Consider the following 27,011-nt stretch of genomic DNA (forward strand, 5'->3'; position numbering starts at 1 on the left):
GGGAGAAGGTGAGTTGGGAGATTTTCTGAGTTTTTCTGGGGCTGGCAGGGGGGTGGCTGTGGGAGTGGCAGTTGCTGACCAGAGGAATGAGCTGCACTGCAGTGCGTAGGAGACAGGCAGTGGTGAGGCTGTGTGTGTGACGTGCAACGCACAGGGAACCTGAGCAAAATCCACTTGAAATACAGTAGTAAGACCAAAGAAATCAGATAGTTCAGGTTTTGCTCAAGTTCCTAAAATGTCTTCTCTCTCCCTAATGTTGTTTTCATGATCCTGGAGATTTGCTGTTGTCTGAGGCTTGGTTTAGATACTCAGCAGGACCTTGGAAGTGTTGCAGGTCACGGTTAAGAGGAAGATGAGGTTCAGGAACACATGAGATTGTGATTGCAAAATGTATCTGTCCTTAACAGAAACTCTGTGCATCAGCTCATGTGAAATAAACCCCACAGCTGAAATTACCTTTGATGAGTGAATGAGATGGGACCTTAAATTCTGCTGCCATGTGTTAGTGTACTTCTACCCAAAGACACTAGACTCCCTTTGAACTTTTGGAAATATGTATTTTTATTGATTTCTGCTGTAGCTTACCCTTTTTGCATTAACCTTTATCTTCACATAAGTGTGGCATGTATTTTGTTTGGCCTCCTTTGCTTTCATATGTTCAATCCTCGTATGTTCAGCCTACTGAAGCCTGCAGAAAGGAACACCTTTGACTTGCAGTGATTGTTGGACTAGATCTATTTTTGAAATACAGTCTTCTGTAGTTCACAGTTTGTAACTCAGCCAAATTGGTAACCAGTGTCCTGGTTTGTGTTGCCCTTAATGGAGCAGAGATGGATACTCCTTTTGTGCAGCCATTCAAGGTCTGTATGTCTTGGATGTGGAACACAGATGATTTCTTTTAATAACAACCTTTCATGTATTGCAAATAGTTCTCATGTCTCCTTTAAATTGTGTTCTGTGTATTGTGACCGGCTCCAATTTGTTTAGATTTTCCCTGTAAATCATGTTTTAGAGGTCCGTTTTGGTCTCCAAGTCAAGTGGTGCCCTAAACTAAATGTCTCACTCCAGCCAGCCTATGCAGTATTGAGCAGTGTGGAAGGACTACTGTGTGCTTTGCAAGTTGCAAATCCTATTTTAAGTCTCTTCCTCTTTCAGAACGTTGTTCAGTTACATTCAGTTAGTAAACAGCAGTCCCAAATTCTTTCTTATGCAGAACTGCTGTGTAACAGCCCTGGATTTCTCACTAACAGGCAGGCTGTGTTCTCTTCCATACTGAACAGTGTCCTACTCTTCCTCCAGCCCGACTGTTTGTATAATTTGTCAAGGTGATTATAAATTCTGATCTTGCCCTCCAACGTCCTTGTGTAGTCTCTTGTACTCCAAAGTTACCGCAAATTTATTATGTCACTCTCTGTTTCATAGCTGCCTCCTTTGTATGTACAGTAATATAAAACAGACCCCGTTAGCCAGCGGAAGTCCTGGTCTTACCAAGTAAGATGTTACAGGATCAGATAGTTCTTTATAGTTCTCTAAATCAGGACTAATTTTCTAAAAATGAAAGGGTTTTTATTAGCGTGTGTGATGAGTATCAATGTGTGCTGCATATATCAGATAGAGCACTTAATTACAGATGGACTGGACTATTACTTTGTCCTGCTGAGTGTCCAGGCTGCCAGATGAAAGGCAGGTCTTGCTGTGCTGCTGCACTGCAAGAGGAGTATGGAAAGGTTTTTTTGAGCCAGCTGCAGTGTGTGTAGCAGCCCTTGCACACGTTTGCCTTGGCAAGGAAGAGGGGTAAGTCATGGTTTCATAAGTTATAAACTGAAGGAAGATAAACTTGCAGCATTTCCGTTTCTTTTTTCCTTTTTCTACTTGATTGCCATTGCTGCTGGTAGAGTTGGGTGAGAGCAGGATATCAGTGGTCTCCAGAGGATGTGAGGCCACTGAACAGAGGAGATGTCTCAGGTTAAGTTGAGCAGCTGCATGCACCCCTTCAGGCCTCAGAGCATTCTCTCCTCCACACAGATTTGGTTTTAATTGTCTTTTTTTTCTCCCTCGTGGAATTTAACACCTAAACAATTGGTTAAAAATAAATTGCTTGAAATGTGTTTGAAGACAACTGAGCAAGAAATGAAGCTTTTGACAGGGTTGATGTTTTTCAAGTGAGTTTCTCCCCTAACTGCTTTATTCTGAAATCTTTAGCGAGGAGCAGACGTGTCACTGGGGTTGCTGTTGCTCTGTTCTGCTGCCGGTGGTTTCTTTTCTCTTGAGGTTCATAACTTCACGCTGCCTCAGCCACCTCTCAGCTGTACTTCTGGTGGGGACAGCATGCAGGGCCCTTTGGAAAGAAGGTGGTGCAACATGGCACATGGCCTCTCACTTGGGAGTTGGCTTCAGCTGAGTTACACCAGCTGGAATTTATGCCCCCAGAGATTTTACTCTGCTCTTGTTCAGAAACACTGCCTTGGTGCCAGGACTTCTTCCCTGCTTCTGACTAAATGATTGATGGATTATGGGGGAGGGGAAAAAAAAAAGACAAAAGCTCTGGGAAACAAAATATAGATATGACAAGAATTGCTCAAATGGGTAAGTAGTGCAGCACATGCTGCTGGAAACGTATAAAAGGACTTGGATCTTTTTTTTGGTACTGTCATTACAATCGCATGACTGTTATTTAATGGTGTTACTGATATGTCTGTTGTGAGATATTACACAACACACAGTTTAGATCAAATCAAAATCTCAAGAAGCTTTGAACAAACAAATTCAGGAGGACAAGGAGAATTCAGGGTACTATTAGATCAATTGTCCTCAATCTTTGTAGGTATTCCAACAATTATTATGCCGTCTGTGACAGATTTTCTTCTCTTAAAATGGGTAACAAATGCTGGTGAATATAACAAATGTTATGCTACTATGTTTATTTTTATCTCCTTTAAAAAAGCTTTCTTATTTTAACTGGTCTGCATCATGCTGAGTCTCTGTCTCCACTTGATTACCATTATTTCAGGACAGTATTTACTAATTTTCTGATCTGATCTGGGGGCACTTAAAAAAAACCCACCAGCCCCCAATCCCAAATGCCAAAACTAAAACCAAACCCTAGCACTTAAATGAAGACTGGTGGACAGCCTCCAGTAATAAGAATGAAGGACAGGACACTGGGCAAGCTGAATTAAACAGTCTGAGCTCTTTTCCTTTTTAGAAGTGATCTAAATTTAACAGGCCAAGAGTTATTTTGGTGCCTTTAATGGATAAGTTCAATGAAACATAGGCAACTTGCAACTCTTTCAGTGTGTAGAGGAATTTCAGGATTCCAGGAATGGCAGGATGTAACCTTCACTTCACCTGGAAACATAAGCAATTCTTGGGGCAGTTGATACGCTTCCTAATGAAAAATGGGAGGCAGCCAAAATCCAGAGCCAAGCTAACACCAGAAATAGATCTTCCAGAGGCTTGTTTTGCTCTGTCTAGAATGGCATATCACAAATTGTGCGAACAGAAATACCGGGCTGGGTCCAGCATTGCACAAGCGAGGTCAATCCTGACTATTTTCCTTTTTAAGTATCGTGGAAGCTAGACTAAATGAATGCTGTGTTAAAGTTTCAGCTGTCTCAATATGTTGTTTTCTTTCTTTCTTTCTCACTTGCTCAGAATACAAGTGTTTATTTGATAGTCTGTATTTACAATTAAAAGTGTTTAAGTGTGCATCACCCAAGAACTCCAGCTCCTCTGCTCCAGCAGCATGGAAATGGGGGAGCAGAGAGAGAGAGAGAGCAAGGTTTAAATCTCTTGGAGAAGGCAAATAGGAGAGGGGAAAGGGCTGAGCACAGAAAGGACCAAGGTGCAGGTGGTGGTGGTGAGGCAGGGGTTTAGGTGGTTTATTCTTGTTACTTCACAAGATGTGTGCTTCTGGAGAAGTGCAGTGAAGTACAGTCTGGTTTGCACATCGCTTACTAAATTATTATTTGTGATTATGTTTAATTATAGAATCAGACCTATTGTCTTCTCTTTCTGGCCGGAGACAAGGAGTTTTGTGGGTGGGGTATAAGCAAAAGCCATCAGGGCCTTGCTGAGTGGGAACAGAGAGCCAAAAGCCTGTGGGAGCACAGCCTGGATTTCCAATCCTAAGCCCAGTTTGTTTTTGCGAAGGCTTAGCTGTATTGGAAGGGAAATAATTTAAAAGAAGGTGGTGCAGGATGTGTTGTGACTGCCCTGCTCCCTTTTCAGGGTTGAACCATGTTCTAAGCAGTTCAGGTTGTTCTTTTCCAAACCTAATGTAAGCAGTGCTCAAAACAAGATCCCTAACGGAAGGTGTTTGTCAGCTTATCATCAGACAATCTTATTTCAGACAGTTCTACAGATACTACTTCAAGCCTTTTCCAGTGATCATGGTTTTTCCTTCCTCCACTACAGCTATTGCACATCATTAGGGAACATGGAGTTTTGGAAAATATACTTATTCACCTTAAGCTGAGGATTGATTTTTCCCCATCCAGAAGATGCAGAAGGGTGTTTTGGTAGGCTGTAATTCCAGCCTCTGAACCTGGTCTAAACTGGATAGCAGGCACCCAGCTGAATTCAGCTAGAGGGGTGGGATGCAGGTCCTCCCTCCCCTGGGCCATGCTGCCCTGAGGCTTTGCAGTCTGCGGCAGCTGCCTGGCTGTCCAGCAGAGTAAGGCTGGAGCTGCTCTGTTCCTATAGCTGTTTATGATTGCCATGTAGTTAGCGACATACACTAGTGATTAATCTCAGGTTTTCGTAATGTTACCAGCAATGCAGTATCTCCTGATTGTGTTAGAGTCACTGCATTCCAACTAATTCTGCACCAAATATTTCTGGAAATGTTAAAGTCTTTGTTTGGGAAGCCACTGTGGGAAAGGCTGAGTGTTTGCCTATGTGCAACTACCTATGACCATGTTAGCATTGCATGAATTATTCAGACATTTATGAACAGTTACTTAGGAACCACTTCTGCCTTCCTGAGAGGGAGAAAAGCACCAAGCACACTGAGCATTGTTTGTACCACCTGACAGTCCTTGCAGACATCCTCTCCTGATGCCCTGGGTGCCATTCAGTACATGTCTCTTAGGGTTAGACCATACTGGGAGCCACATGCACTGGGATATTTTCCATGTGGTCACTGAGCACGTCTTGGTGTTTTGATGAAGTTGCCATTCATCATTTGATGAAAGCATTTCATTTGATGAAAGCATTTCAGCTGCAGGCTTGTGTTGTGCAGGTAAATACAGACACCTCCCCTCCAGCTCTTTTTTCTTAAAAAAAGTTAGGTAAAAGTTGCTTTTGAAGCTAAACATATGTTCTATTTGGAGTTTATATATAATTTTTTACCTATTCTCAGGAGAGCATAACAGCAAATGAAGCAGTGATCAATTCTCCTGCTCCTGTGTGCCCTGTGCCATTGATGTGAAGTCCTTTTTGCTGTCTGAAGGACAAACACAGCCTGAGGTTTTGGAGAAGCTGTTACAAATGACATGGATAGAAATGGGGGCCATTACAGGAAAACCCAGCACTTCTTGCAATAAAACTTAAATGCCCGTTACATGTCTCTAAGCAACTTAGAGCACAGCATGGCAGCAAGTTAGAAAGCCATTGGTCCAGGGAAAGTGTCAGAGCACAGTTGCATCCTTTAAATGCTGGCCTAAAAACAACACAAAGATCTCTCAGCTTGAAAGTGCCTGTGTCAGGCAGAGGTTCATTTTTAGTTTTGGGAGTGTTGACTTGTGTTTTTTTGAATACCTCTGTGTGTCATGTAAGTTTGCTGGTCCTTCAAACACAGTGGAACAGATTGAAATAAATAGCAATGTGTAGGCATGCATGCTGTCCTTGCTGCAGAGGATTGATGTGCAATACTTAAATCACTGGGCTAGTCTCCAATAAATGGCAGGGCATAATAAGATAGAATTAAATGACTTGAATTTTGCTTTTTCTGCCGTGTTTGAAATGTTGCAGCATACAGGGTATTTATTGATCTGCTCAGTATAAATGTCCTAAGCACATTTGCTCAATTAACAATGATGTTAGTTTGTCACAGTGCTTCCAGGGAACCAGTACACCAATTTACAGATTTGATTCTCTCCACTGGCTTTTCAGTAGCTTGGACCAAATATTCCTTAAGAGTCACTTAGTAAAAATCTGTAATTGCCATGTCACACCTCTTAGCAGCCACCCAAGGGCATTCTTCTCCAAATACCAGGTCTGTGAAAGTACTTTGCTGTAAGAAATGTGTAATAGAAATTTCTACTACAGGATTGCATCCTTTGAATTAACAAATTAAGAGCAAACTTTTTTTTGTATTTACCTGAAACACAATAAAAGGCTAACTCCTGATGCAAGGGAAATAGACCACAAAGCCAGTTAAAAATTATCAGTATTGAGTAATTTTTAATTAATAATTCTGTACATAATAATTCTGTATATGGAACTGCATAAATATTAAGCATTAGGGAAATGCACTCTAAGTATTGAGAAATCCAGTTAATGGCTGTTCATTAATACAGACTTCTAAGTTAAAACAGCATTTCAGATATTCATTCATGTGCTATATGTACAGAGAGAGAATGTCCTAAACTAAAATTAGGATGAGGGGTAGCCTCATTTCAGTTTGGCCAGTGGAAGGAAATAGATGTATGTGATGTGACATAGCAGACAACCTTGTAATCTTTATTAGTGGGAGTGCCTTCAGAAAAAGAGAGGTGTTTGGCAAAACACTGTCAGAATTAATACTACTTTGAAATTATTCTGTGTCTTGCTTCATTGCATTGCTAGTTACATGAATACATGGATATATCCAAGTGTTGAGTCCTGGAACTTGATATAATGCCATTAGAACTAATAAAGGATCAAAATACTTTTGACATACAAGCTTCTTTTCACTTGCAGGAACAAATGGTAGGCTATGAGATCAAATGGGCATGTGACTCGATCATCCTTTCCCTATCTGCCTCTACCTCCTGTCAAACAAAAATCTGGCTTAAATAAGTCTTGGTTAGTGAGGCAGGATATCTGAAACCAAGGCAAAATGTTCAGTATGTCACAGTTACTAACTACTTAACAAAAATACTAAGTGGTTTGCTAGGAGGTTCAGCACCTGCTTTGGACATAGTAATTAAAATGATACTTGAGACACTCCACTTAAACGCTTCATCTCCTCTGGAGTCAGAGACCTGCCAATGCCCCTTGGTAATAGTCAGACCTATGGAAGAGAATTTGCCAGTGTTGGACTGTTTTAGGTGGCAATGCAGGATGTAACCAAGAGTACATCCTCTTATCTGTTAAAACCAGGTGGGGCAGTGTTCTTTATCTCTTCCATGACCCATCCCTCATAATTCCAGGGGGATCTCTTCTGTTAATGGGTCATTGAGTCTCAATGCATGGCTGATAAAATCCATCATCCTATTGTGAGATGCTCCACCCAGGGGGAGGAGCCAAGCATTCCCACATGGATATAATCTGAGATTTGGAACACCACAGTCAGCCTTTCTCCAGTGGATTCCCCAAGGGAGACCGGACACAACTATACTACCACTGGACCTTCAGAGGAAAGCTACACCCTTCTACAGGATCATTGCTTCAACAGAACCACGTCTGTCACTCCAGGACTGAAGCCAACATTTAATCATACTGCTACCGACACCCTGACCAACAGGGTGGCAGGTTATATTCTGACTCTGTCAGTGGTTTTTGTACTACTGCATTTTATTCTAATTTTTCTATTAAGTTGTAGTTTGTTTGGTTTTTTAAAAATTATTTATGCATACTAGTAAAGAACTGTTATTCCAACTCCCATATCTTTGCTTGACAGCCCCTTAATTTCAAAATTATAATAATTCAGAGGGAGGGGATTTTACATTTTCCATTTCAAGGGAGGCTCCTGCCTTCCTTAGCATACACCTGTCATTTCAAACCAAGACATGGACTTTTTCCCTTGGAATGGCTTGTTTGCTCTGTGGGATCCAGCTGAGCCACAGGACATTCTTCCATGTGGGTTTAAATTCTGTTTCTGAAAAAATCATTGTGCCTTCAGATCAACAAGTTAATTTTACCTGGTGGGTTGAAGTCCAGCTTATGATTTCCCCGTGTTCAGAAGGGATAGGAGTATGTTGCAACACTGGAAGGTGTCTGCAGACACAGTTTTATTTTTACTAAAATGCTTGTTATAGCACAAAGTAAAGAACCCTCTAATAAAAACTTGTTTGTTAAGTTTCATACTTATCATAGTAACTATGTAGAAAAAGTAACATGGAAAGGTTTTTGTTAGCTGCTGGAATTTATTTTCAGAAAAAAATGTGAACACTCCCTGCTTAAATTCCCTTTAAGAAATTGGAAGCTACAGGGAGCTGAGCTGATGAAACAGTTGTTCATCATTCCAAAACCTTGCACCCTTGATAATTCTAATAATAGTTATATATAATCTGTGCTTGTGCTTTTTTCTCCCTTTATTTTAAGAGTTTAACAACTTCTGAATTTGAAAACTTTTAAAGCAAAATATTTCTGTTAAGGAAATAACCCATTAATTACGTCACAAGTTTTAGAAATTATTTCCAAAAATATACTATTCTTTGATAATTAGGAAGGATCATTATCTACCCTGCAGGAACTAAAATTAAAAAAAAAGTTGTTTGAAGTCATTGATCCATGAATATGGTTATCATTGAAGATCAAAACAGCAATCTGTTTGGGTCATTGGGCATCCATCATCAATGTGTATGTAACTGCACAAGCCCCATTCCATCCCTTTCAGCTGCTGCATGGAGCAATACTTTTTCCATTGTGCTGATGGATGCAGATGCATCTTCTCAGCTCTGACCTCAAATTGAGCAGTAATGCTGCAGCATAGTTCTGACATGCATTTCCTGGACAGGTCATTATACTTGACCACACTTTTTACACAGAAACAGGTCTCAATATGTGATAAAATTGCCTCAGCAACAGTATATTCTCATTTCAAAACAAATACTTTTGAAAATAAAGTAAAATAATGACATAGTGAGTTAGAGAAATGGCCAGCTGGAGCAGGCTGCACAGCAGTAACTCAAGATGGTTATTAACCTGTACTGGTTTTATCTCCTCTTTCCAGTTTGCAGGCTCTGATAATTCTCCATTATCTCTGTCTCTTGCTGCTACAACTAGCACAGATAGATTTTATCGTAATTAATTTATAAAAATTAAATCTTAGAGGGGAAAAAGGTCTGAAGGATGAGGCCTTTGAAACGGGTATATGGCAACTTTCTCCTGTCAGCAAAGGTTATGTGTATCAGTGATGGGAGTTATAACCTGCTTCAGAGGTATGGTAAGCACTGGGGTTTGATCTAAGGAACTGTAGGTGGATGTGACCATGGTATAGTGAACAAAAATTGAGATGAGGATCTTCTGTGTGTTACAGGTCTGAAGAATACAATGTTATTCTCAGTCTGCTTTCTGTGTAAAGTAGCTGATGCTAATTAGAAAGGTCAAATATTTCCTGTAAAACCAAGTGTCTGATTTAGATTTCTGGCAGAAAGAAGAGGGGTCAAAGCGCCTTATTGTAGATCTTCCTTTTTTTTTAATGGAATGATGCACAGTACTTTACTCCCTCATTTTTTAAAAGAAAAATGTTGCCTGTAACAGCACTTAAACTTGGTTTTTGGGGTGGGGTTTTTTGTTGTTTGTTTATTTGTTTGGTTTTTGCTTTTTTATCTAACAGATTTTAATTTTGAGGTTTTTTCTCTTACCTCTGTCTGAGGTCTCATCAGAAATGTGACCATAGTCTGGCTGATACTTGTCATTAGGTGCTGAGCATACCTACAAATGGGTTCAAGGAATAATTTTAAGATGCTGGGAATATTTGTTTCTTGGCAACTGGATTGTGTTGCCATTCAGTTTGAATTTGTGGAGTTATCTCCTCTTATTTTTTTTTTTTCTTTTCATGTAAGTATTATGATAAATGCACAGGAAATGCAAATATTTTGATGTGAGCGTCATAATTTCATAAACATTCATGGATTCTTCATAGCTGTTAGTTTCAGGAGCGAAGGGAACAGACTTGGGTCTGGTGTTTGCATTCTCTGTTTGGGGATATTGTCTGCCCGTTGTGACATGGCTGGGAAAGGAGCATGCTAAATAGTTCAAGTGAAATGCAATTGTTTTTCCTTTCTTTTTCAAACATCCAGTACAATATATAAGACATAGACAATTGTGATGAAAGAAAATGCTTTAGCTCTTCACTTTTGGAGGAGTGGTAAGAATTAAATTCCAGTATGAATGTTTCTCAAGGACATAAGGGATTAATGTCTTAAAATAGACACCATTAACTTAGAAATGTATTTTCCACATTTGAATAAGAAAAGATAGGGAAGAAATGGTATTTTATTTGTTCTTTTAGCCTGTTTTGTGAATTTTGAGATAGCCTGTTTACAAGACAGTTATATTCTGTAGAATTTCAAGAACTGTTGTGGTTTTACGTGCTGAAGTAGTTTTGCATGCTGCCATTTTACAGGATTATTTTAGACTCTGGTGATTGCATGGCACCACAGACTCCTTTTTGCCAGTAGGACCATGAGGCAACCAGGAGTGAGACTTGTGGGGCACACACTGCCTTCAGGAGAGTGCTGGTGAAAGTGGGGCCTGTTTCAACCATGTGCTTCATGGGATGGAGATCTTTGTGAATTGTCCCCCTCTCTTCCCGAGTCTCCAGCAGCATGGTTTATCTTCTTTTAGTTCAGTGTGCTGCCAGCTTGCTTACTAACTGATATTTGCTGCCAAGGTGGTTGGAAGGACTGAAGTCACCAGCTCTGGCTGGGTATTGGAGCGATGAGTGCACACAGAGCTCCCTCCCGCTGGCCGGCGGTGACGCCAGCATTGGAGGGGAGCAAGTATGGCACATTGTTTCTCCTGTGGGCCTGGTTATTTATTTCTGCATTCTGATTCATAATAGCATAATAACAGGCTTGAGACAATAAGATAATTATTTCGCTTCTTGGGTGGTTAAAATTAACTGCGCTCATTGTGTAGTTATTCAGTAAAAAAATGCAAGTTGTTTAGTGATTGCCCAGAAACTCATTATCTGCATAATGTTCTGTTTCTAAATGTGTATTGCACGACCATTAATCTGTGCCAAGAGCAAGCAGGCAGCACTATCTGATGTAATTAGTCTTCCCCTTGCATAGAACATCTGGGCTAATTGCATGTTGTTGACAAAAGTTGCCGTTCTAATGGGGGTCCCTGTTTGTGCACACACACGCTCATTATAGGCACAAACATGCTCATGATTTCAGTTTATCCTCAAGCAAACTGATAGCTCTTACTGATGAGATACTCCTGGTGACTGGGTTCTGGGGTCACACCATGTCTCTGGGCAGCTTTAGCAACTGTTAGCAGGAGTAAAATGCTCTCAGTTTAAATTGAAAATAAACAAACCTGTAATGCTTCTGCTTCTGTTTTCTTATTCCAGCCACCACTGGTCCAGGCGATTTTCAGCGGTGATCCAGAAGAGATACGGATGTTGATCTACAAAACTGAGGATGTCAACGCCCTGGTATGTGACTTGGCATGTTGTGCACCATGCTTGTGGACTGTGGCAATGACAGTATTAAAAATGTCCTCAGTAATTAAAACATAACAGAATGGAAATGATTGGGAAGTAAGAGATTTTTCAGTGGTATCCTAAGCAGGAGTCAATGTAATTGTCTCTAACAGATGACTTCAAATTTTCTAAGTGTATGTAATTAGTCCAAATGTGCAGGTCAGTCAGGGACATTGTTTCTTCTCTTACTGAGAAAATGAATGAAAACAGCTGAAAATTGCATATTTTTACTCTCTGTAGGGTTTTCTTTTATGAAGAGTCTTTGCAGATCAGGAGCTGTTATGCATTTGACTCTGCTTGAACTAAAGCTTCACTATAATTCTCAGCAGTGAGAGTAAGGAAGCAGAATCTTGGCCACAATTTGCCCACAAAGGAATTACTGTTTTGCAGATTGGATTATTCTAGCCAGAATGGTAAGCAGCTGTAAACAAGTAGTAGTTGAGTGCTTTGGCAATGAAAAAAAAAATCTCCAAATCAACTTAGTCTTTTTTGCAGAAATTGGGGTGGGTTTTTTCCCCCCCTCTTTGAATTTAACTTATAACCATACTTCCAGAAACAAGTCCTGCCAGTCCTGTCTACAACCTGTGGCCTCTCAAAGTGGTGAGAATATAAAGCAGAAACAGAATGATAATTTCCAGGTGTTTCTTGGACTTTTGAATCAACCTTCCCTTTCTTCATGTCTTTCTGTGATGTAAAACCACCAGTTTATTCATTGCCAGCTCCAGCAGTTGGTCTAGTATGGTCCTGGCACTTCAGATTTTGCAGGTAGTGTGTCCAGCTGTCTGGTTCAGAGCTGCCAGAAGGAACTAGAGATGTGATCCTAGAGATCTGGTTGACTAGGACTCCACCCTGTTTGCTGTCCAGTAGAAGGAAAGACATGGCACTGTTTTAAATCTTACTCAAACCTTGATGTTAAGCTTTCCCTGTGATTATCAGTACCTGATTGTTTTCCTGCAAGTTCCTAAAAGCAGTTCTTTAAAGAATCATCCTTGAGTTTTCTCCTTTGTTTTTGCTGATGATCTTAATATTAAAAAAAACCAAACAAAAACAAACCCAGCTAAACAAAACCTCAGCAAGGTATATGAATACCATAGTCCCAAAATTTCCTCTGTATTTCACACTGGATTTTCAAAATAGCATTTCCTGTATGAGGTTATTGTGGGTTTCTCCAATGTTTTTCTATCCTTTGGCTGCTTGTGTGTTAGTGATGGTTGCTAAGGAGATGCTCTCAGCTGTCAGGTGTAAGATTAGACGAAGAATACGTGTTTTGCAGATGAGTCCCATAATACTTAATAGAAAAAGACATTGAATGGTTTTTTCCCAGAATACTGCTTACAATACTCAAAATCTACCCAAGAATGCTTTGGCTCGTCAGGAGCAAAACTCAGAGCTGTTTTTTGAAGTAATTAGAAAGATGCTGGTCAACACAAACTCTGAAGGTTGTGTTCTAAATAGTGACTGCAGGGAAGTGTCAATTGCTTAAAATATCACTGAAGAAAGATGAAAAGATTTCCCCCTCATTGTGCTGCGAGCTGGCAGTTTGCATTGCATGCTTCTGTTTCTATTTTAAGGGTGTTTTTAATTACTTCCATGTTAGCTTTTGGTTGTTCACGTGAGAGGAAGCTCTGACAGTGTTTGGCAGAGAGTTGTCCTTTGTTGATCATTTTGGTTGGCTGTGTTAACACTGGAGTAGCTCAAATATAGGTAGGACAGGGATACAAAGTAAAAATCTGTTTTTGCAGCAAGCTTTGGGAAGTTCTGAAGTTTAAAAAATCGGGATTTTTTAAATCTCCATCAAGAGAAGTATTTGGAAGACAGAAGAAAAGTGCATGGAGAAACAGCACAAAATTAGGAATGCATGTGCAGACTTCCCAAGAGAAAATTAATCTTAGGAAAGAGTTTGGAGGAAATCAGAAGTTTAGAAGATTACTTATTTTTTTTGGTCTGGTAAAATAATTAGTAACTTACTGAGCCAAGGACTTGTTTGTTGATGGAAATGACCACATTCTGGATACTGCTGTAACTGACTTCTGTTTTGCAACAAAGTGAAATCTGTTGGGATTACAAATGTGGTTTTAGTTCATTCTGCCACTGTAATCATCACTTTGACCTCTCCAGCCCCTACCTGTGCTTTGGGGGCACATGATGGCGCTTATGCACCCTGAGGGCATGGACCCTGTTGTATTTAGCTGGCAATGAGCAATTCTGTCCCCCTGGGAACTGAATACACACTGTGTCCATGGGAAATGTGGTCAGCATTCAGCAGCCTGTTTCCCAGGATATTTGTGGTGTCACTTGGACAATCCAGACTGCCAGATTAGTTGCAGGTAGACATCTTCCACACTTGCCGTTTGCTACATTCAGAAGCAGCAGGGTGATCATGCTATGTGTATGTACATGGGGATATTTTGGGGTGTTGTTTTTACTTAGGGAAGAGAGGGAGAGAATGACCCCCAGAACTAATCTGGATCCAGTTGTTACCCCTTCTTGTTTGAGGTTCATAATACACATGCTGTACAGCACCTTACATCTGCAAAGTCCAAAGTTCCTTGTTGTGTGCAGTGTTATAAACCAAAATCCTTCCTGTGAAATTTCCATTTTCATCTTGTTCTTCCAGTTCAGTTTCCCTTCAAAATATCCAAAGCAAAAAAAAGTCAAAAAACCTTCTAGTATTCTTCCCCATAACTAATGTGTTGTTTGTAATTCATTTCGTTCTCTCTGGTTTTATTTCTTATCCCCTAATGCTGTGTTTTCTCTTGGACAGAACCCTGTTTGTAGCTGCAGAATGTCTGCAGAGGAACAGGCAGCAGCACCAGCAGAGATTGCAGGGCCATACATGCAGTACCATGTATTTAGGGGTGGTTTATTATGAGATAAGGAGGGCAGAAAGGAAATCATTATGGAGACACATGTATGTGTGCAGTTCATTACTTTTTTCCTCACTACCCCGCTTGGAAAGGCATAGATTTACAAGACTGCCTTTGTCAGGAGGATTCAGGCTTCATCCAGGTCTTCCCACATGAACACAAGTTCTATATATTTCTGTACTATTGCCAAGCATGCTTTTGGAGGTGCTATGAGTGCTTGAGGGTACAAATAGACACATATTTAGGGTTGTGAGTCTGAAAGGCATTGCATGTTTGGGGTAGCTGAAGTGGGCACTTAGCCTCTGGTAGTGCTGTTTAATATGCTGTTTTAAGTGGGAAGTGATGAAGATTTTTTTTTTCTACAGAAATTATCAACAATTCTCCATTACGTAGCGAAATTGAATATAAAATTACACTGATGCCTGCAATGCAAGGCAACTAGTATGACTTCTGTTTAGAGAATTTTTTTTTTTTTGGCTTAGAATATTTTTTTAAAATATTTTATAAAGAAAATTTTTGCACTGTGAAGATGATTTTGCTCGAGAGATTGAGAGTCTGAAATATTCTGGGTCGTGTTGCAGCAGCATGGTAGTGTAGTAATGGTTACTATGTTATATATATCTGTGCTGGTGACTCATCTCATCAGTTTGAGGCAGTTAAGGATGTATAGACCATTAAAATCCCATAGCAGGGTTTGGCTGTAACTGTCTTCAAAGGTAGCAATATCAGCCTGAAAATGCTTGAATTTTCTAAATCTTTTCTCATCCTTCCCATCCCATGTGCTCCCATGCCTTAACACCCCCTATCCAAAGTCAATATTGTATTTATAAAAATGGAGGAGTTGTTTAAGTCTATCTTTTGAGTCATACAGTGAATACCCGTAAGCATCAAAATATTTCCATTCTTTAGGATTACAGTTTCTATGGTCTCAATCTGGAATTAGTAATTAATTTTTAAAGTTATGCTTCTCTAGCATAAAAGTCACTGTCAGCCTTATGGAAGGCAATTGGTAGATGACAGGGGAGAAAGAAGTTAATTTTTCTTGCTCTAGATCGAAGTACTTGCCTCTTCTGCTTCATGAGCACATGGCAGTTTAAGACTCAGTCCAGAAAAATCTTTCCTTCTGAGACTAAGCTCAGAAGACTGTGGGACGAGAGGTGCTGGAACAAGGATCTGCATTTTCAGATGGGAATTTCTATTACATGCAGAAGAAAGAGCACAAAGCATAAGTTACACAGCTTGACTCCCACCTTCACCTGTAGTGCTCACAGTCAAACATTTCGATTTACTCTGTGAATTACAGGCTGTAATGGAATGTATGAGGAGGAGGAAATCCTTGAAGCAGCAGAGATTTTCTTGGTACACCACCAGCTTTTGGCTCTGAACAGTTGTAAATAGCTCAAGAAGTAGGTTCTCATATGCTTTTAGCCTCTTCCATAGTTCCTAACAGTTCCCAATATTTAATTGTTCTGAAGTCAGCTTGTATCTGACATTTTTTTAATGGTTCTGCTATTTAAATGAGGTGTACTCAGATGTAACAGCTGTAAAGGGAGTGAATGAACAGGAGGTTTGTTTCTGTCATTATTTAGTTAGACCTGATCAGTGGAAGTTATAGCCATTCATATGCTTTATTCTGTCTCCCAGGCACATTTTGAAGGTGATGGGACCCAAAGGTTTCAGTAACTATGTTTCTGTGGTGGATTTAACTCCTTCTGTAAACTCCAACTATTCCTGTTAGCAGCTCAGTCAGTTTGGTGACAAAGAAAAGATACATACATTTATTTTCTGCAGCAGTTGCACTTACATTTTGATAGTAAATAACTCAGTACTAAGCATCACCTGATCTCAGCAGTTGCAGTTGATATCAAAATTCAAATCCATTATCTCCTTTGACATGTAGGCTGTGTTGAGGAGAAAATGTAGGCCCTTTCCTTAATGTGCCTGATTATTTTATGTGTGCTGATATGATTCATTCAGCTCACTGTTACTGCTAATCTTCATGTACCTCAGGCTCTGATCCAATAAAGCACTTAAGGACTAGTCTAACTTTAAGCCTGTGAGGGCCTTATCAGTGCCCCTGTGATCACTTGAATAGTTTAAGCATGTGTTGAGTGTTTTTCTTGCTGAGGCCTTCTGTTCCTGATTGCCTGGCTGTTAGATTCTTAGTTTCTTTTATCTGTATTTAAAAAAAAAAAGAAAAGAAGTGTACAGATAATGTTAGCCTGCAGCATCATCTTTTCCGTGAACTAATATAGGCTACTAACACAGTTTTCCTAGAATCACAGCATGCTCTGGTTTGAAAGTGGCCCTTAAGATCATCTTGTTCCAAACTCCTGCCACAAGGGACACCTTTCACCTTTCACGAGACCACGTTGCTCAAAGCTCCATCCAACCTGGCCCTGAACACTTCCAGGGATGGGGCATCCACTGCTTCTCTGGGCAGTCTGTGTCTACCTCACCACCTTCACAGTAAAGAATTTCTCTCAGTATCTAATCTAAACTTGCCCTCTTTCAGCTTGAAGACATTTCCCCTTGTCCTATCACTACACTCCCTTGTGAAAAGTCCCTCTCCAGCTCTCTTGTCGGCCCCCCTCAGGTACTGGAAAGAGAGTTTATCTCATCTCAGCATGATTTTCTAGCCATTGTTTATACCTTATCTACAGTCTCTTGCTGACCTTCTGTTGTTCTGAGAACTGCACTTGAAGCAGGTCTGTTTATTTCTCTTAATGCTCCTTGTAATCCTGTTATCATCTCTTCCCCCCGCTTGCTTTCCTTGCCTTGATAATGCATGTTGAGGTTTGGGGTTCTGCCAAGCCTTTCCTTGAAACGCCAAGTTTTATCCCTCTCTCTGTGTGTAGCCTCCAGTTTTTAGCTCATTACTGATTTACTTTTGTGCTCCTGTTTCCAGCAGCACAGGATGAGGATGTCTGGAGCCGCATGAGTGTTGGGGTGTGGGCTGGGTGCCACACCAGCGGGTGAGGAGGTGTGGCTGTGAGGACTCACGGCTCTGAGGGGGACACGATGGCTGTGGTGGGACAGCCTCAGTTCATCTGTTCTGCTATCAGTGCTGTGCACAGTCTCAACAGGAACTCAAGGATGCTCCTCCTCCAGTTGCTCAACCGCACGCTCGGCTGCGGGTGGAGTGTGTGGATTTCTCCCTGCCAGACTCCTGAAAATGTTGCCTGTAGGGCTCTGTGTGCAAATGAATGCTGATTTGTGCCTTGTTGTGATAAATGGAGAAATTTTAGAGTTTTTTTCCTCTTGGAGAAATAAAGCTTAAATTCAGTTTTGTGACTAACCCATCTTTCTCTGAAAACTTGATTCACATTCAATATGATAGGACATTGTATGTATTTTAAAAACTGAAAGCTTAGAAAGATTACAGAATTAGTTATTCCTGTGACAGAAGAGTAAAATTTTCTGTTTCATATCCTTTCGTCCCTCAGTTATCAAATTTGCATCAGATTTACAGTTTAGTACAGAAAATTGCTTATAATTAACAAAGCACCCGGTAACCTTATTCCAAGATACAGAAAATTGCTTGGTCTTGTTGCATTAGCATTCAACTTCAAACTGCTCTGCTCTTGCCAAACTTGGCTGTGTTGCACTGACAGGTACAATGGCTATTACAAGTACAAGTTATAATAAAGACAACTTCATGCATTAGTATCAACAAACTAAGAAAGAAATAAAACTGGTTCTATTATTATATATATGTTTGATCAGTCAGTGTATTTTTTGCTATGGGTAGCCTTAGGACAGGGAATATGAAAACCATGGAAGATCTCACCTACACTTGTGTAGCCTGTAAAAGCTGTTCTGTGGTGTTAGGAATGAAGCATATGAGAGGAACTCATTGTTCCTGAGTGAACACTGCTGTATGGACACTTCTTAATATTTTTTTAATTTGCCTACCATGTGAGAAAATGAAAGCCTGGAAGAGATCTTCCCTTCTGACCTGTGACAATCAGGGTTCTGAGTGTTTTATGTGCATGTCCAATATATAAGATCAAAACCCAATGCAGCAGAATTTGAGGACTGCATACATTATGTATGTTTAAAAAAGCCATACAAACACAAAAATTAAACATGAATTGTTCTGGTGATGAGTGGCTCTGTGTTTCTCAGTGCTGGAAAACAATTTTCAACATTCCCGTGACAAATGGTTCTGCTACACAGATTTATACATTTATAGCATGCTTTGAAGATATTCCAAAATAGCTCATGGTTAATGACCACTTGGGCACGTTGAAAGTGATATTTTTCATTACAGGCTCAGGGATCTTTTTCAGGGACAGAGTGTAAATATTGTTAGGGTTTCTCTGTTGGTGTTGTTTGCAGGAAGTGTTGAATTTGTTACCAATTTAAAATATTTAGTGCTAGTAGGTTGCAATAAGTTTGATTGATAAGGTCTCTTAGAACTTATTTTTGTGGTTCAGAAATCAGCACAAAATATATTTAGGATTGGAAACAGGGATCAAATAGCACAAGGAGCAGTATTAGCAGTCCTTATGATTGTTGTTGCCCATATTGTAATATTTAGCAGTTTCTTTTAAAGGCTCATGCTTTGAAATCAGCTGAATAAAGCAATAAAATAAAGGCTTTTGTGAATACTGTATTTATATCCCTTGAAAAAAAATTTAAAAAATCCTTAAAATGGACTCCTTAATTTGGAAAATTACAGAAATAAAAAAAATCCTGGATGTATTTCTGAAGTTTTATATATATATAACTTCAGAAGTTTATATATATATATATATATCTTAGCAATTCTTCTAAGTTTAAAGACAGATTTGACTGGTAATATTTTATTTATGTTTAAAGGTCAGTCAAGGTGTACCTGCCCATCTTGGGCTGCTGTAGATATCCAGGCTATGGTGTACAAGAACCTTTGCAGACCAAGGAGGGTTTGCAACTTGACCTTGCGTGTGGTTCCAAATAATTCTCCTGAGTTATCCTTTTGAGGACTCTGGTGTTGTACTGTTGATGCAAACTGCATTACAAAGTCTGATATCCAGAAGCATCTGGATTACAATTATGATACCTAAGAGTGGAAAATGTTTCTGAAAGAGAACTAAAGATGCTGTCTTAGCTCATTTTAACTTTGATTTCATCTACCTGTAACAGGATATCAGAGTAAAGGCAATGTCTTGACAAGGTCTGGTGGAAATGAGTGAAAAAATACAGAGGATTATTGGGAGGAAATGTGTTGTTGAGGTCTTGAATTTTGTTTTTTCACTGTCTGAGATTGCATTTCTAATTATAAACAGAAATGCACACAGCAAAATAAATATATACAAATCCTTTGCTCTTTTAACACCAATGCTTGCACTTACTGAGCATGTTTCATAACTGGACAATCTGTGGTTTTGTAGGATGCCGAGAAAAGAACCCCTCTTCATGTTGCATCATTCCTGGGGGATGCAGACATCATTGAGCTTCTCATTTTGTCAGGTAAGGTATAGTCCCTCACTGCTATTAACTGGTAAATCAGCTAATTTTAAAGCTACAAGGAATACTCAGCAAAGCATATATGAGGGAGTTTTGAGCATTGTTTATTTCTGAGTTTAACAGAGCTGGTTGCATTTCTTGCAAGCTTAGAAATTATATTTAAATTTGGTGATGCAATCAGAAAATGAGCAGAATTAACAAACAAAGTAACTAGCCTTTAACAACTTATAAAGCCTTCAAACTGACAGCATTTGTGATTCAGAAACTTGCTCATGTACATATTTGAAATGTGGCTTCATATCCTGGAGTACAATCCAAGAATTCCTGTTAAGCAAAAATTATGGAATAATAGCAAAAAAAATTTGTAACTTAGCTTAAATGAATTGTAAGTGCTATTTGCATTAGAAACATGTTTCTAAGAGTCAGGAAGTTTATTTGGATATTAGAAACTGTGTAGTAGGAAATATCTAAACGAAAGAAATGAAAAAAAAATGTTTTCCAACAGTTGTAGTGACAGAAAACATGATCAGAATATGTCAGAACAAAGCATAAAGCAGTTATCTCTCAAGAAGAGAGCATAGTTCATGGAAAACTCCAGAATGTGCTTGCAGATTTCAAAGGCAGTGTTTTTCTAAACTGGAGAACTATAAGAGTAAAGCTTATGGGGATTTAAAAATGTGGGGCTGAAAGGAACCTTATGGTACAAACTTCTAACTTCTTGGAAGCAACCTTGCTATGCAGTTGGTTTCACAAATTTTTGAACTGCTTCTTCAAATGAATTCCATATTTTTTTATTTTTTTTTAGTTATTTCAGAATTCTCAGCCCTTTGATTACAAGGCACCTTCTGATTTCCAGCCTTGAGTCCTAGAATAATTCAAGCTGGAAGGTATTTCTAGAGATGACCTGATCCAGCCTCCTGCTTGAAGCACCACATTTCAAAGTCAGATCAGGCTGTTGATGGGTACATGCAGACCACACGATCATATTTCTTTGGCTTGCCAGTCTAGCCAGACCTGGAGAAGGAAGAAAATGAGAACTCAGTTTGCTGCAGCTATGTGTTTCCTCTGTTCATTTTGGGGGAATTCTGGATTGCTTAATTGCTTAGTGAGGGTAACTAGCTGGACATACATCATACATGAGATCTTTCTGCTCTATCCCTGATGGCAGCAGAATGGTTGAAAATAACAGTGCTCTGCTGACAGGTTATGCTTGGGTGGGTTTTTCATGTGCTAAATGCAAGCAGGATTTTCTTCCTTGGGAGGCAGGATTTAATAAATTTAGTCTGTGAATGTGTTCTTGCAGTGTGTGTTGTTTGTTACATACTGCTGTTCCATTGTGTGTGAGGAGATTGCAGGAGCAACATATTTTTTCAAGTTTGGCAAGCAACAGCACAGGCAATATCCTCATAAAGGGAAAGGTGAAATGGTTTCATTCATTTTTCCCAAAGAGCATCTAAAAATGTCCCAGTGAATGCTTCTGATGAGGGAAGAAGGCTTTCTAGAGTTCTTCTGGGACACTTAGTTCCAGCACCTCAGTGCCAGAATGTCATCCATGGGTGATAGGGTTTGTCTGATCGACAGCATAAAATATGGGTGATGCATCTTGGGGAGTTTTTATATATATATCCAAATGAATGTGAAAAATGTATAATATGGGCTCTTAAAAATTGAACTTTGTGTCAGTGGGACTGTGCTGGGGTTCACTCTGCAGGAACTGTGTGGGTCTTTCCCAATTAGCTCAGCATGAGTCAAAATTAATTTTGTGTTTTATATTCTACTTATTCATTGTTCTTTAATATCTGAAGTATCATTACTCATGATGAGCATGAGTACTTGTATCCAAGAGCAGGTTTGGAGGTTTCTGAGGCTTGGAGGAGCAGGTTTATGACTTGTTATAAACACCCCTTTGTGACTGTGATCTCTCCATGAACTAGGCTACAAGGACAAGTGCAGCATCTTCCTTTGCTTCAACTCTTCAGTCAGCAAATGGTAGTAGTAAAACTGTATCATAAAATATTAATCTGAACATAACATTTAGTTACATAAGCAGAAAAACTTTGTCGTCTGACTTAAAATGATATGGTGTTTTCACAGAGAGAAAGCACACAAACACTTGCTGTTGGTATTAAGCAATATTCTCAGCATGAGTAGAAAGTGGGAGGAGTATCAACACATTTCATTTTGTACAGTGCTCAGGAAAGAAATTAAATTAAATATGCAGCTTCTGAGATTTGTGGTTCATAAACTGGTGGTGGCACAAATAAATGTAATGTCTAATGAATGAAATTTCTGCCCAGGTTGTTGGAGACAGACCAGGAATGGCTTTCTAGGTAGCCACTGAATTGGAGTCTGTTTGGAACTGATACAGGAGAGGCAATGCCAGATCCCTCAGCTGGTGTGAGTCGCCCTGGCCCATTAAATGTCAGAGCCAGATAGGTTTACACCAGCTCTGAGGTCTGATCCATAATCACATGGTTCAAACTGGGGAAGGGTGTTGTGTGGTTTTATTTTTCCAGGCTACATGAAAGCAGGAAGCTTTGAGTACTTCTTCATCTCATTTCTGTCAGAAAGGAGGAGGAGCAAGGTAGCCATCTCACAGAAGCAATTTCTGTGTGATGCCACAGTTGTGGATGTGCAAGAACAGTTGTCTGGGCAAATACAAGCTGCATTCCCCTTTGTGGTGGTGCCTCTCCCTATCCTGGGCTTTGAGCTGCTGCCTGAGGGCATCATGTTTGAGCTGAGTCCCTTACCCTTGTTCCCCATCAAGGTATTTGCCATCTTGGCAGTATTACCTTGCTTTACTCTTTCAGAAGGCTCTGGGCTTCTTGTCAAGAGGCTGTCCTTACATTTTGGTGGGCCTGTTGCTGTGTCTTATAGGAGAAGCTGGAAAGGTGCACGTAAATAAAGACATTAATACGTTAAAGAGTACAGTTTTCTCCCTCCATTGACTATCCCTAATATTGGAGATTTAGATGGTGGAATCTAGAGATGTGGATTTGGCAGATGTGCTGGATGGAAAACTGTACTTCGGTTATGATAAACAGATGTTATCCTTATTCCTGAAAGCCAGCATCAAGTTGTTTATTTCAGATCTCAAAAGAACAGAGGCAGTTTCAGATTTATTTCCTCTTCTGGCAGAAAAATTTGAAAGTGAAAAATGGCAAAGATTACAAAACAGCCATATTAAAGAGAAATAGAATACAGAAAGTTTCCTCTCCGCTGATTTTATCTGTAACATTATATCTTACGTCGTCTACTTCAGCCTCACAAAGAAAATCCCTACAGCTAAGCCTTTCTGTCAAGCTCAGGAAGAGATGGTGGAGAAGGTGAGGCTGAGAAAAGGCTTTACTCTGAAGAACTTCTTTTTTTAAACAGGTATTTTATAGGATGGCTGGGTGCTGTGGCAATCTGAAAGGATTTTAAGTGAAATCTTTAAAGCAATGTATATTTTAAAGGAAGCTTGTGGTATGAATGACATCATTTACACCAATTTGAGTGTTTTTCAGCCCACTTTGTTCTTATAGACACACAGATTAATTCATGGAGTCTTGTAGGAAGTGCACTGAAACGTGCTTAAGGTACTTGGTCCAGACTATAGAGCAGGACACTGAATTTCTGGTTGACTTTGAGGATGTGCTGTGCGATGATCTTGAAAATTTAAGCTTCTGGGGTTTGTACACAGCCTATTTTAGATGTATTAGCATGTTCTAGAGCACTTAGTCTTTAAATATGGATTTCTGTGTTACTCTGCTTTCAAAGGGTTGTCCTCAGGGCTGTCACAAGATGGGCCCCCAAGTTCCTGGAGTGTAGAGGACACCTTTGAAAACATGAGCATTGCTCTCCCAGTGCACCTGTTCAATCATCCTTAAAATGACAGGTATATCCTGTCCCCAAATGAGTGCATCAGTGCTGGTGAAGTTTTTTCATTGTCGTTAACCATTGCCTGCAAAGAACAGCTGCAAACCTAGAAGCTGAATTTTGGTGATAGAAATGGCAGTACAAGAGGAAATATTTTGAAACATCTCTTCAGAAGATGTGCATCTCAGTAAATGTACAGGAGCAGGTTCTATAACAGGCAATAGCTGTGTTGTGTAGCTTCTGAAAAACAGAAACCACAAACATATTAAACTGCATTAGAACCTAAGAGCAATTTCACTGTTTCACATAGAGAGACACAAAGAGGTAAAGGGATGTGGAAAACAGCTGAGAATGAAAAGGCTGATAGCATGGTGTATTATTTTATTTACACTGGTCTTGTTTTCCTTTTACTATTTTCTTCAGTTGCTTTCTTAGTAACTATTTCAGTTTCTCAAAGGGTAAGTGGATCAGTGAAGGGCACGAATAGCTACTGATGGAGATACTTCTCTTGGCTTTCTCATCATCTTTGTACTCACCAATGCTGTTGGAGTTGTTAAATACTGAGGAATAATGTTGGTCATGCTTTGCTACTCTATATATTAGCCTTTCTTATTTGTAACCGTCTGCTTGTAGGAGTTAGTGAATGGGTAGAGATAAAATAAAAGAAACCTTAGTTAAGAAGATAAGGCAAAACCCCAAGGCAAATACAAAACCAATTTCTAAACCCAAAAAGTTTTTACTTTTGACAGTTTTTACTGTCAATCACTAGGAATTAATATAAGCAGTTTCCATCTCCAAGACACCTACCAGCCCAAATCAGGATAATGGAAGAAGGTGCCTTGAAGCCCTGTTGGCTTCTTGGTGGTGGAGCAAGTTACTGTTTTATTGGTCTCTGGAGCCTCACACAGTGCAGACAAAGGGCAGGATGCTTATGTGTCAACTGTAATGGCCTTCTCACAAAGACAGAAGACAGTAAAATCTTCCTTGCTTAGACAGATTAATTAGAAAACTCTTTGAAACTGTGTCTTTTCCAAAGCGGGTTTTTCCAGAGGGCAGGTTGTACCACCAGGTACCAGGTTCTGAAGTAAGTTTGGAGGATTGCCTCGAATTGTTGCAGTAGTTATGAAAGTGGCCTTGTTTTCCTTGCAGCCAAAAAACTGCATCCTGACTTGTGGAAATATGCAAGAACTTGTTTCTTCTTTGATTATCTAACACAATTCCCAATAACCACTGTGATTCACAGGCAAGCATCTTAATATTCCTGAGAATCAGCTCTCAGAAAGTACTGGTGATTCAGAGAGTGGGATTTATTAATTACAGCCTTTTGAATGCACTTAAGTCAGGGTGCAAAATTAAGCTTAAGCATTCCTTTGTTCATGAGGTTTAGAAGCTCACCCAGGCTGTGCTCATGACACCTGTGCTTCTCTCCTTTTTTTTACTGCATTTGCTACCCATCTCAGACTAATACTGCTACCTGCAAACCTGTGAGGTACAATATTTTCAGGTTAAGCCTTTTAAAAAATTAGTTTCTCTAGTCCTTATCACTAGATTTCCTTCCTGAGGTATTATATCAGTGGATAGCTTTAGTATTTCTTGCAAAAATATCTTTTTGATTGCACAAATGTATAGGATACCTTTAAAAAAAACAGTTTTGGGATCTGCAGTCAGCCAGAACCACTGTAGCTGTCAAATATTCTTCCTTTATCCTTTTCTCTGGCAAGCCAGCCCAAATTCATCTTCTTGCCCAGCTGCCCTTGTCAGAGCACCTGTTAGCACTGAACTGCACTGGAGGTAGATGAGTGGTCTTCTTCATCCCTGCTCTTCTGTTGTTTGCCCAGGAACACCCACAGAGCCTGATGCAGTAAATGCCCAGTTTGTCTCCAGCCTGAGCATTTCCTGATCCTGTTTCCTTGACCCCGGCAGGATTTGCAGAGCAGGGAAGTGGTTATTTCTTGATGGTCTGCCTGACGGAGCTGGAAACAAGAGATGCTCAGGCTAGTTCCCTTCATCATGTCTGCAGATGGCAGAGTGCTTTGGGCAAAGGGTGCTTTTGTTCCCCCCAGCTGTGTCAGTTGATCTAAAAAAATGCATCTGCATAGACAAACGTGTACATGCATACGTACGTAATTCCTTCCAACAAATCTTGCTTCTTGTGTGTCCTGTAAACAAAGCAACTCCTAATAATAGTCCTATCTATCCGGTTCCTTTCTTTCCCAATCCCACTTTATCTATCTGACATCTGGAAATGTATTTTCAAGGTGAACGTGGTGCCAGGAGAGTCCTGGGGAGCACTGAGAGTACCAAGTGCTCAGCTCTGGTTACTGGGAAACAGCTGGGCAAGGCTCTCAGTGTCACACCCAAGGCATGCATGTAACCTCTGCTGTTCGTTTGCAGGCGCTCGTGTCAATGCCAAGGACAATATGTGGCTGACTCCGCTCCATCGAGCAGTTGCCTCAAGAAGTGAAGTGAGTAAGATTTGATTACCCTGCTTTTACACATAATCAACATGTTGGGGTAAAGCAAACCCTGGAGAGCCGTGGTAGGTGGGCATGGGCATGCAAAGAGGGAAGGCATTTCCTGCATGCAGGGTACTGTGGCTGGAGGCCAGTGTTTACAAGTTAGCTGTAGCTGCTCTTGAGCCTTCATGTGCTTGATTTCCACATTGCCATAGCAAGTCACAGGGAGTAGTGAGCAGAACTGACATGGGATGTGGTCTACAGTGCCCACATCACCTTCAGGTAGTGAAAAAAGAGGAATAAATCCCATCCTGTGGGTGTGTGCATGCTGTGTGTGTGCCAGAAGGGAGTGGATGTGGATGTGATCCAACATGCATTACCACATAATTTGTTTTGGTTAATTACATTTCAAGGCATCCCTTAGGTTTTCTGTTAATGCATTTGATTCATGCAGAAGGGTTTGCCCATATTTCTTCTGCTTGACAAATAGAAATCCTCAGCCATCATGTTGTACCTCTTCCATTGCTTCCTTAAAAAGGAGCGGCAATAACTACTGGGAATGCAGCTCGGGGATTACTCCTTTCAACTGCACCAGTATTCTTGGCTTTCCATGGGGGACCTCCCTGTCTACTTTTGCCTTTCCAATACTTCATTAACAGTGAGCCCAACTGCAGACCGAATTGGCTGCTGGGGATGAGGGGAGGGGTTGTAAAGGAGACAGAGGGTGGCTGTCTTCCAGAGCCTGATGGACTCGAATCACCTCCGTAACAGTCCAGCGCTTGCCAAGCCTGGAGG

At 40.2% G+C, this 27,011-nt stretch overlaps 1 protein-coding gene across 7 annotated transcripts in view; it reads left to right on the forward strand.

Annotated features, from left to right (window-relative positions):
* The window catches only part of ANKRD44 (ankyrin repeat domain 44), a 131,005-nt gene that overhangs the window by 49,337 nt on the left and 54,657 nt on the right, over positions 1–27,011 (forward strand). For all 7 annotated transcript variants that reach the window (XM_014249450.2, XM_014249452.2, XM_014249451.2 and 4 more), the window contains exons 2-4: positions 11,453–11,536; positions 19,827–19,905; positions 26,155–26,225. In XM_014249450.2, coding sequence (XP_014104925.2) covers positions 11,453–11,536; positions 19,827–19,905; positions 26,155–26,225 — 234 coding nt within the window. The remainder of the gene's footprint in view (positions 1–11,452; positions 11,537–19,826; positions 19,906–26,154; positions 26,226–27,011) is intronic.

Source organism: Pseudopodoces humilis, chromosome 8 (assembly GCF_049639895.1).
Source record: "Pseudopodoces humilis isolate 2021_Gansu_Grassland_sample_001 chromosome 8, ASM4963989v1, whole genome shotgun sequence".
Taxonomy (NCBI): domain Eukaryota; kingdom Metazoa; phylum Chordata; class Aves; order Passeriformes; family Paridae; genus Pseudopodoces; species Pseudopodoces humilis.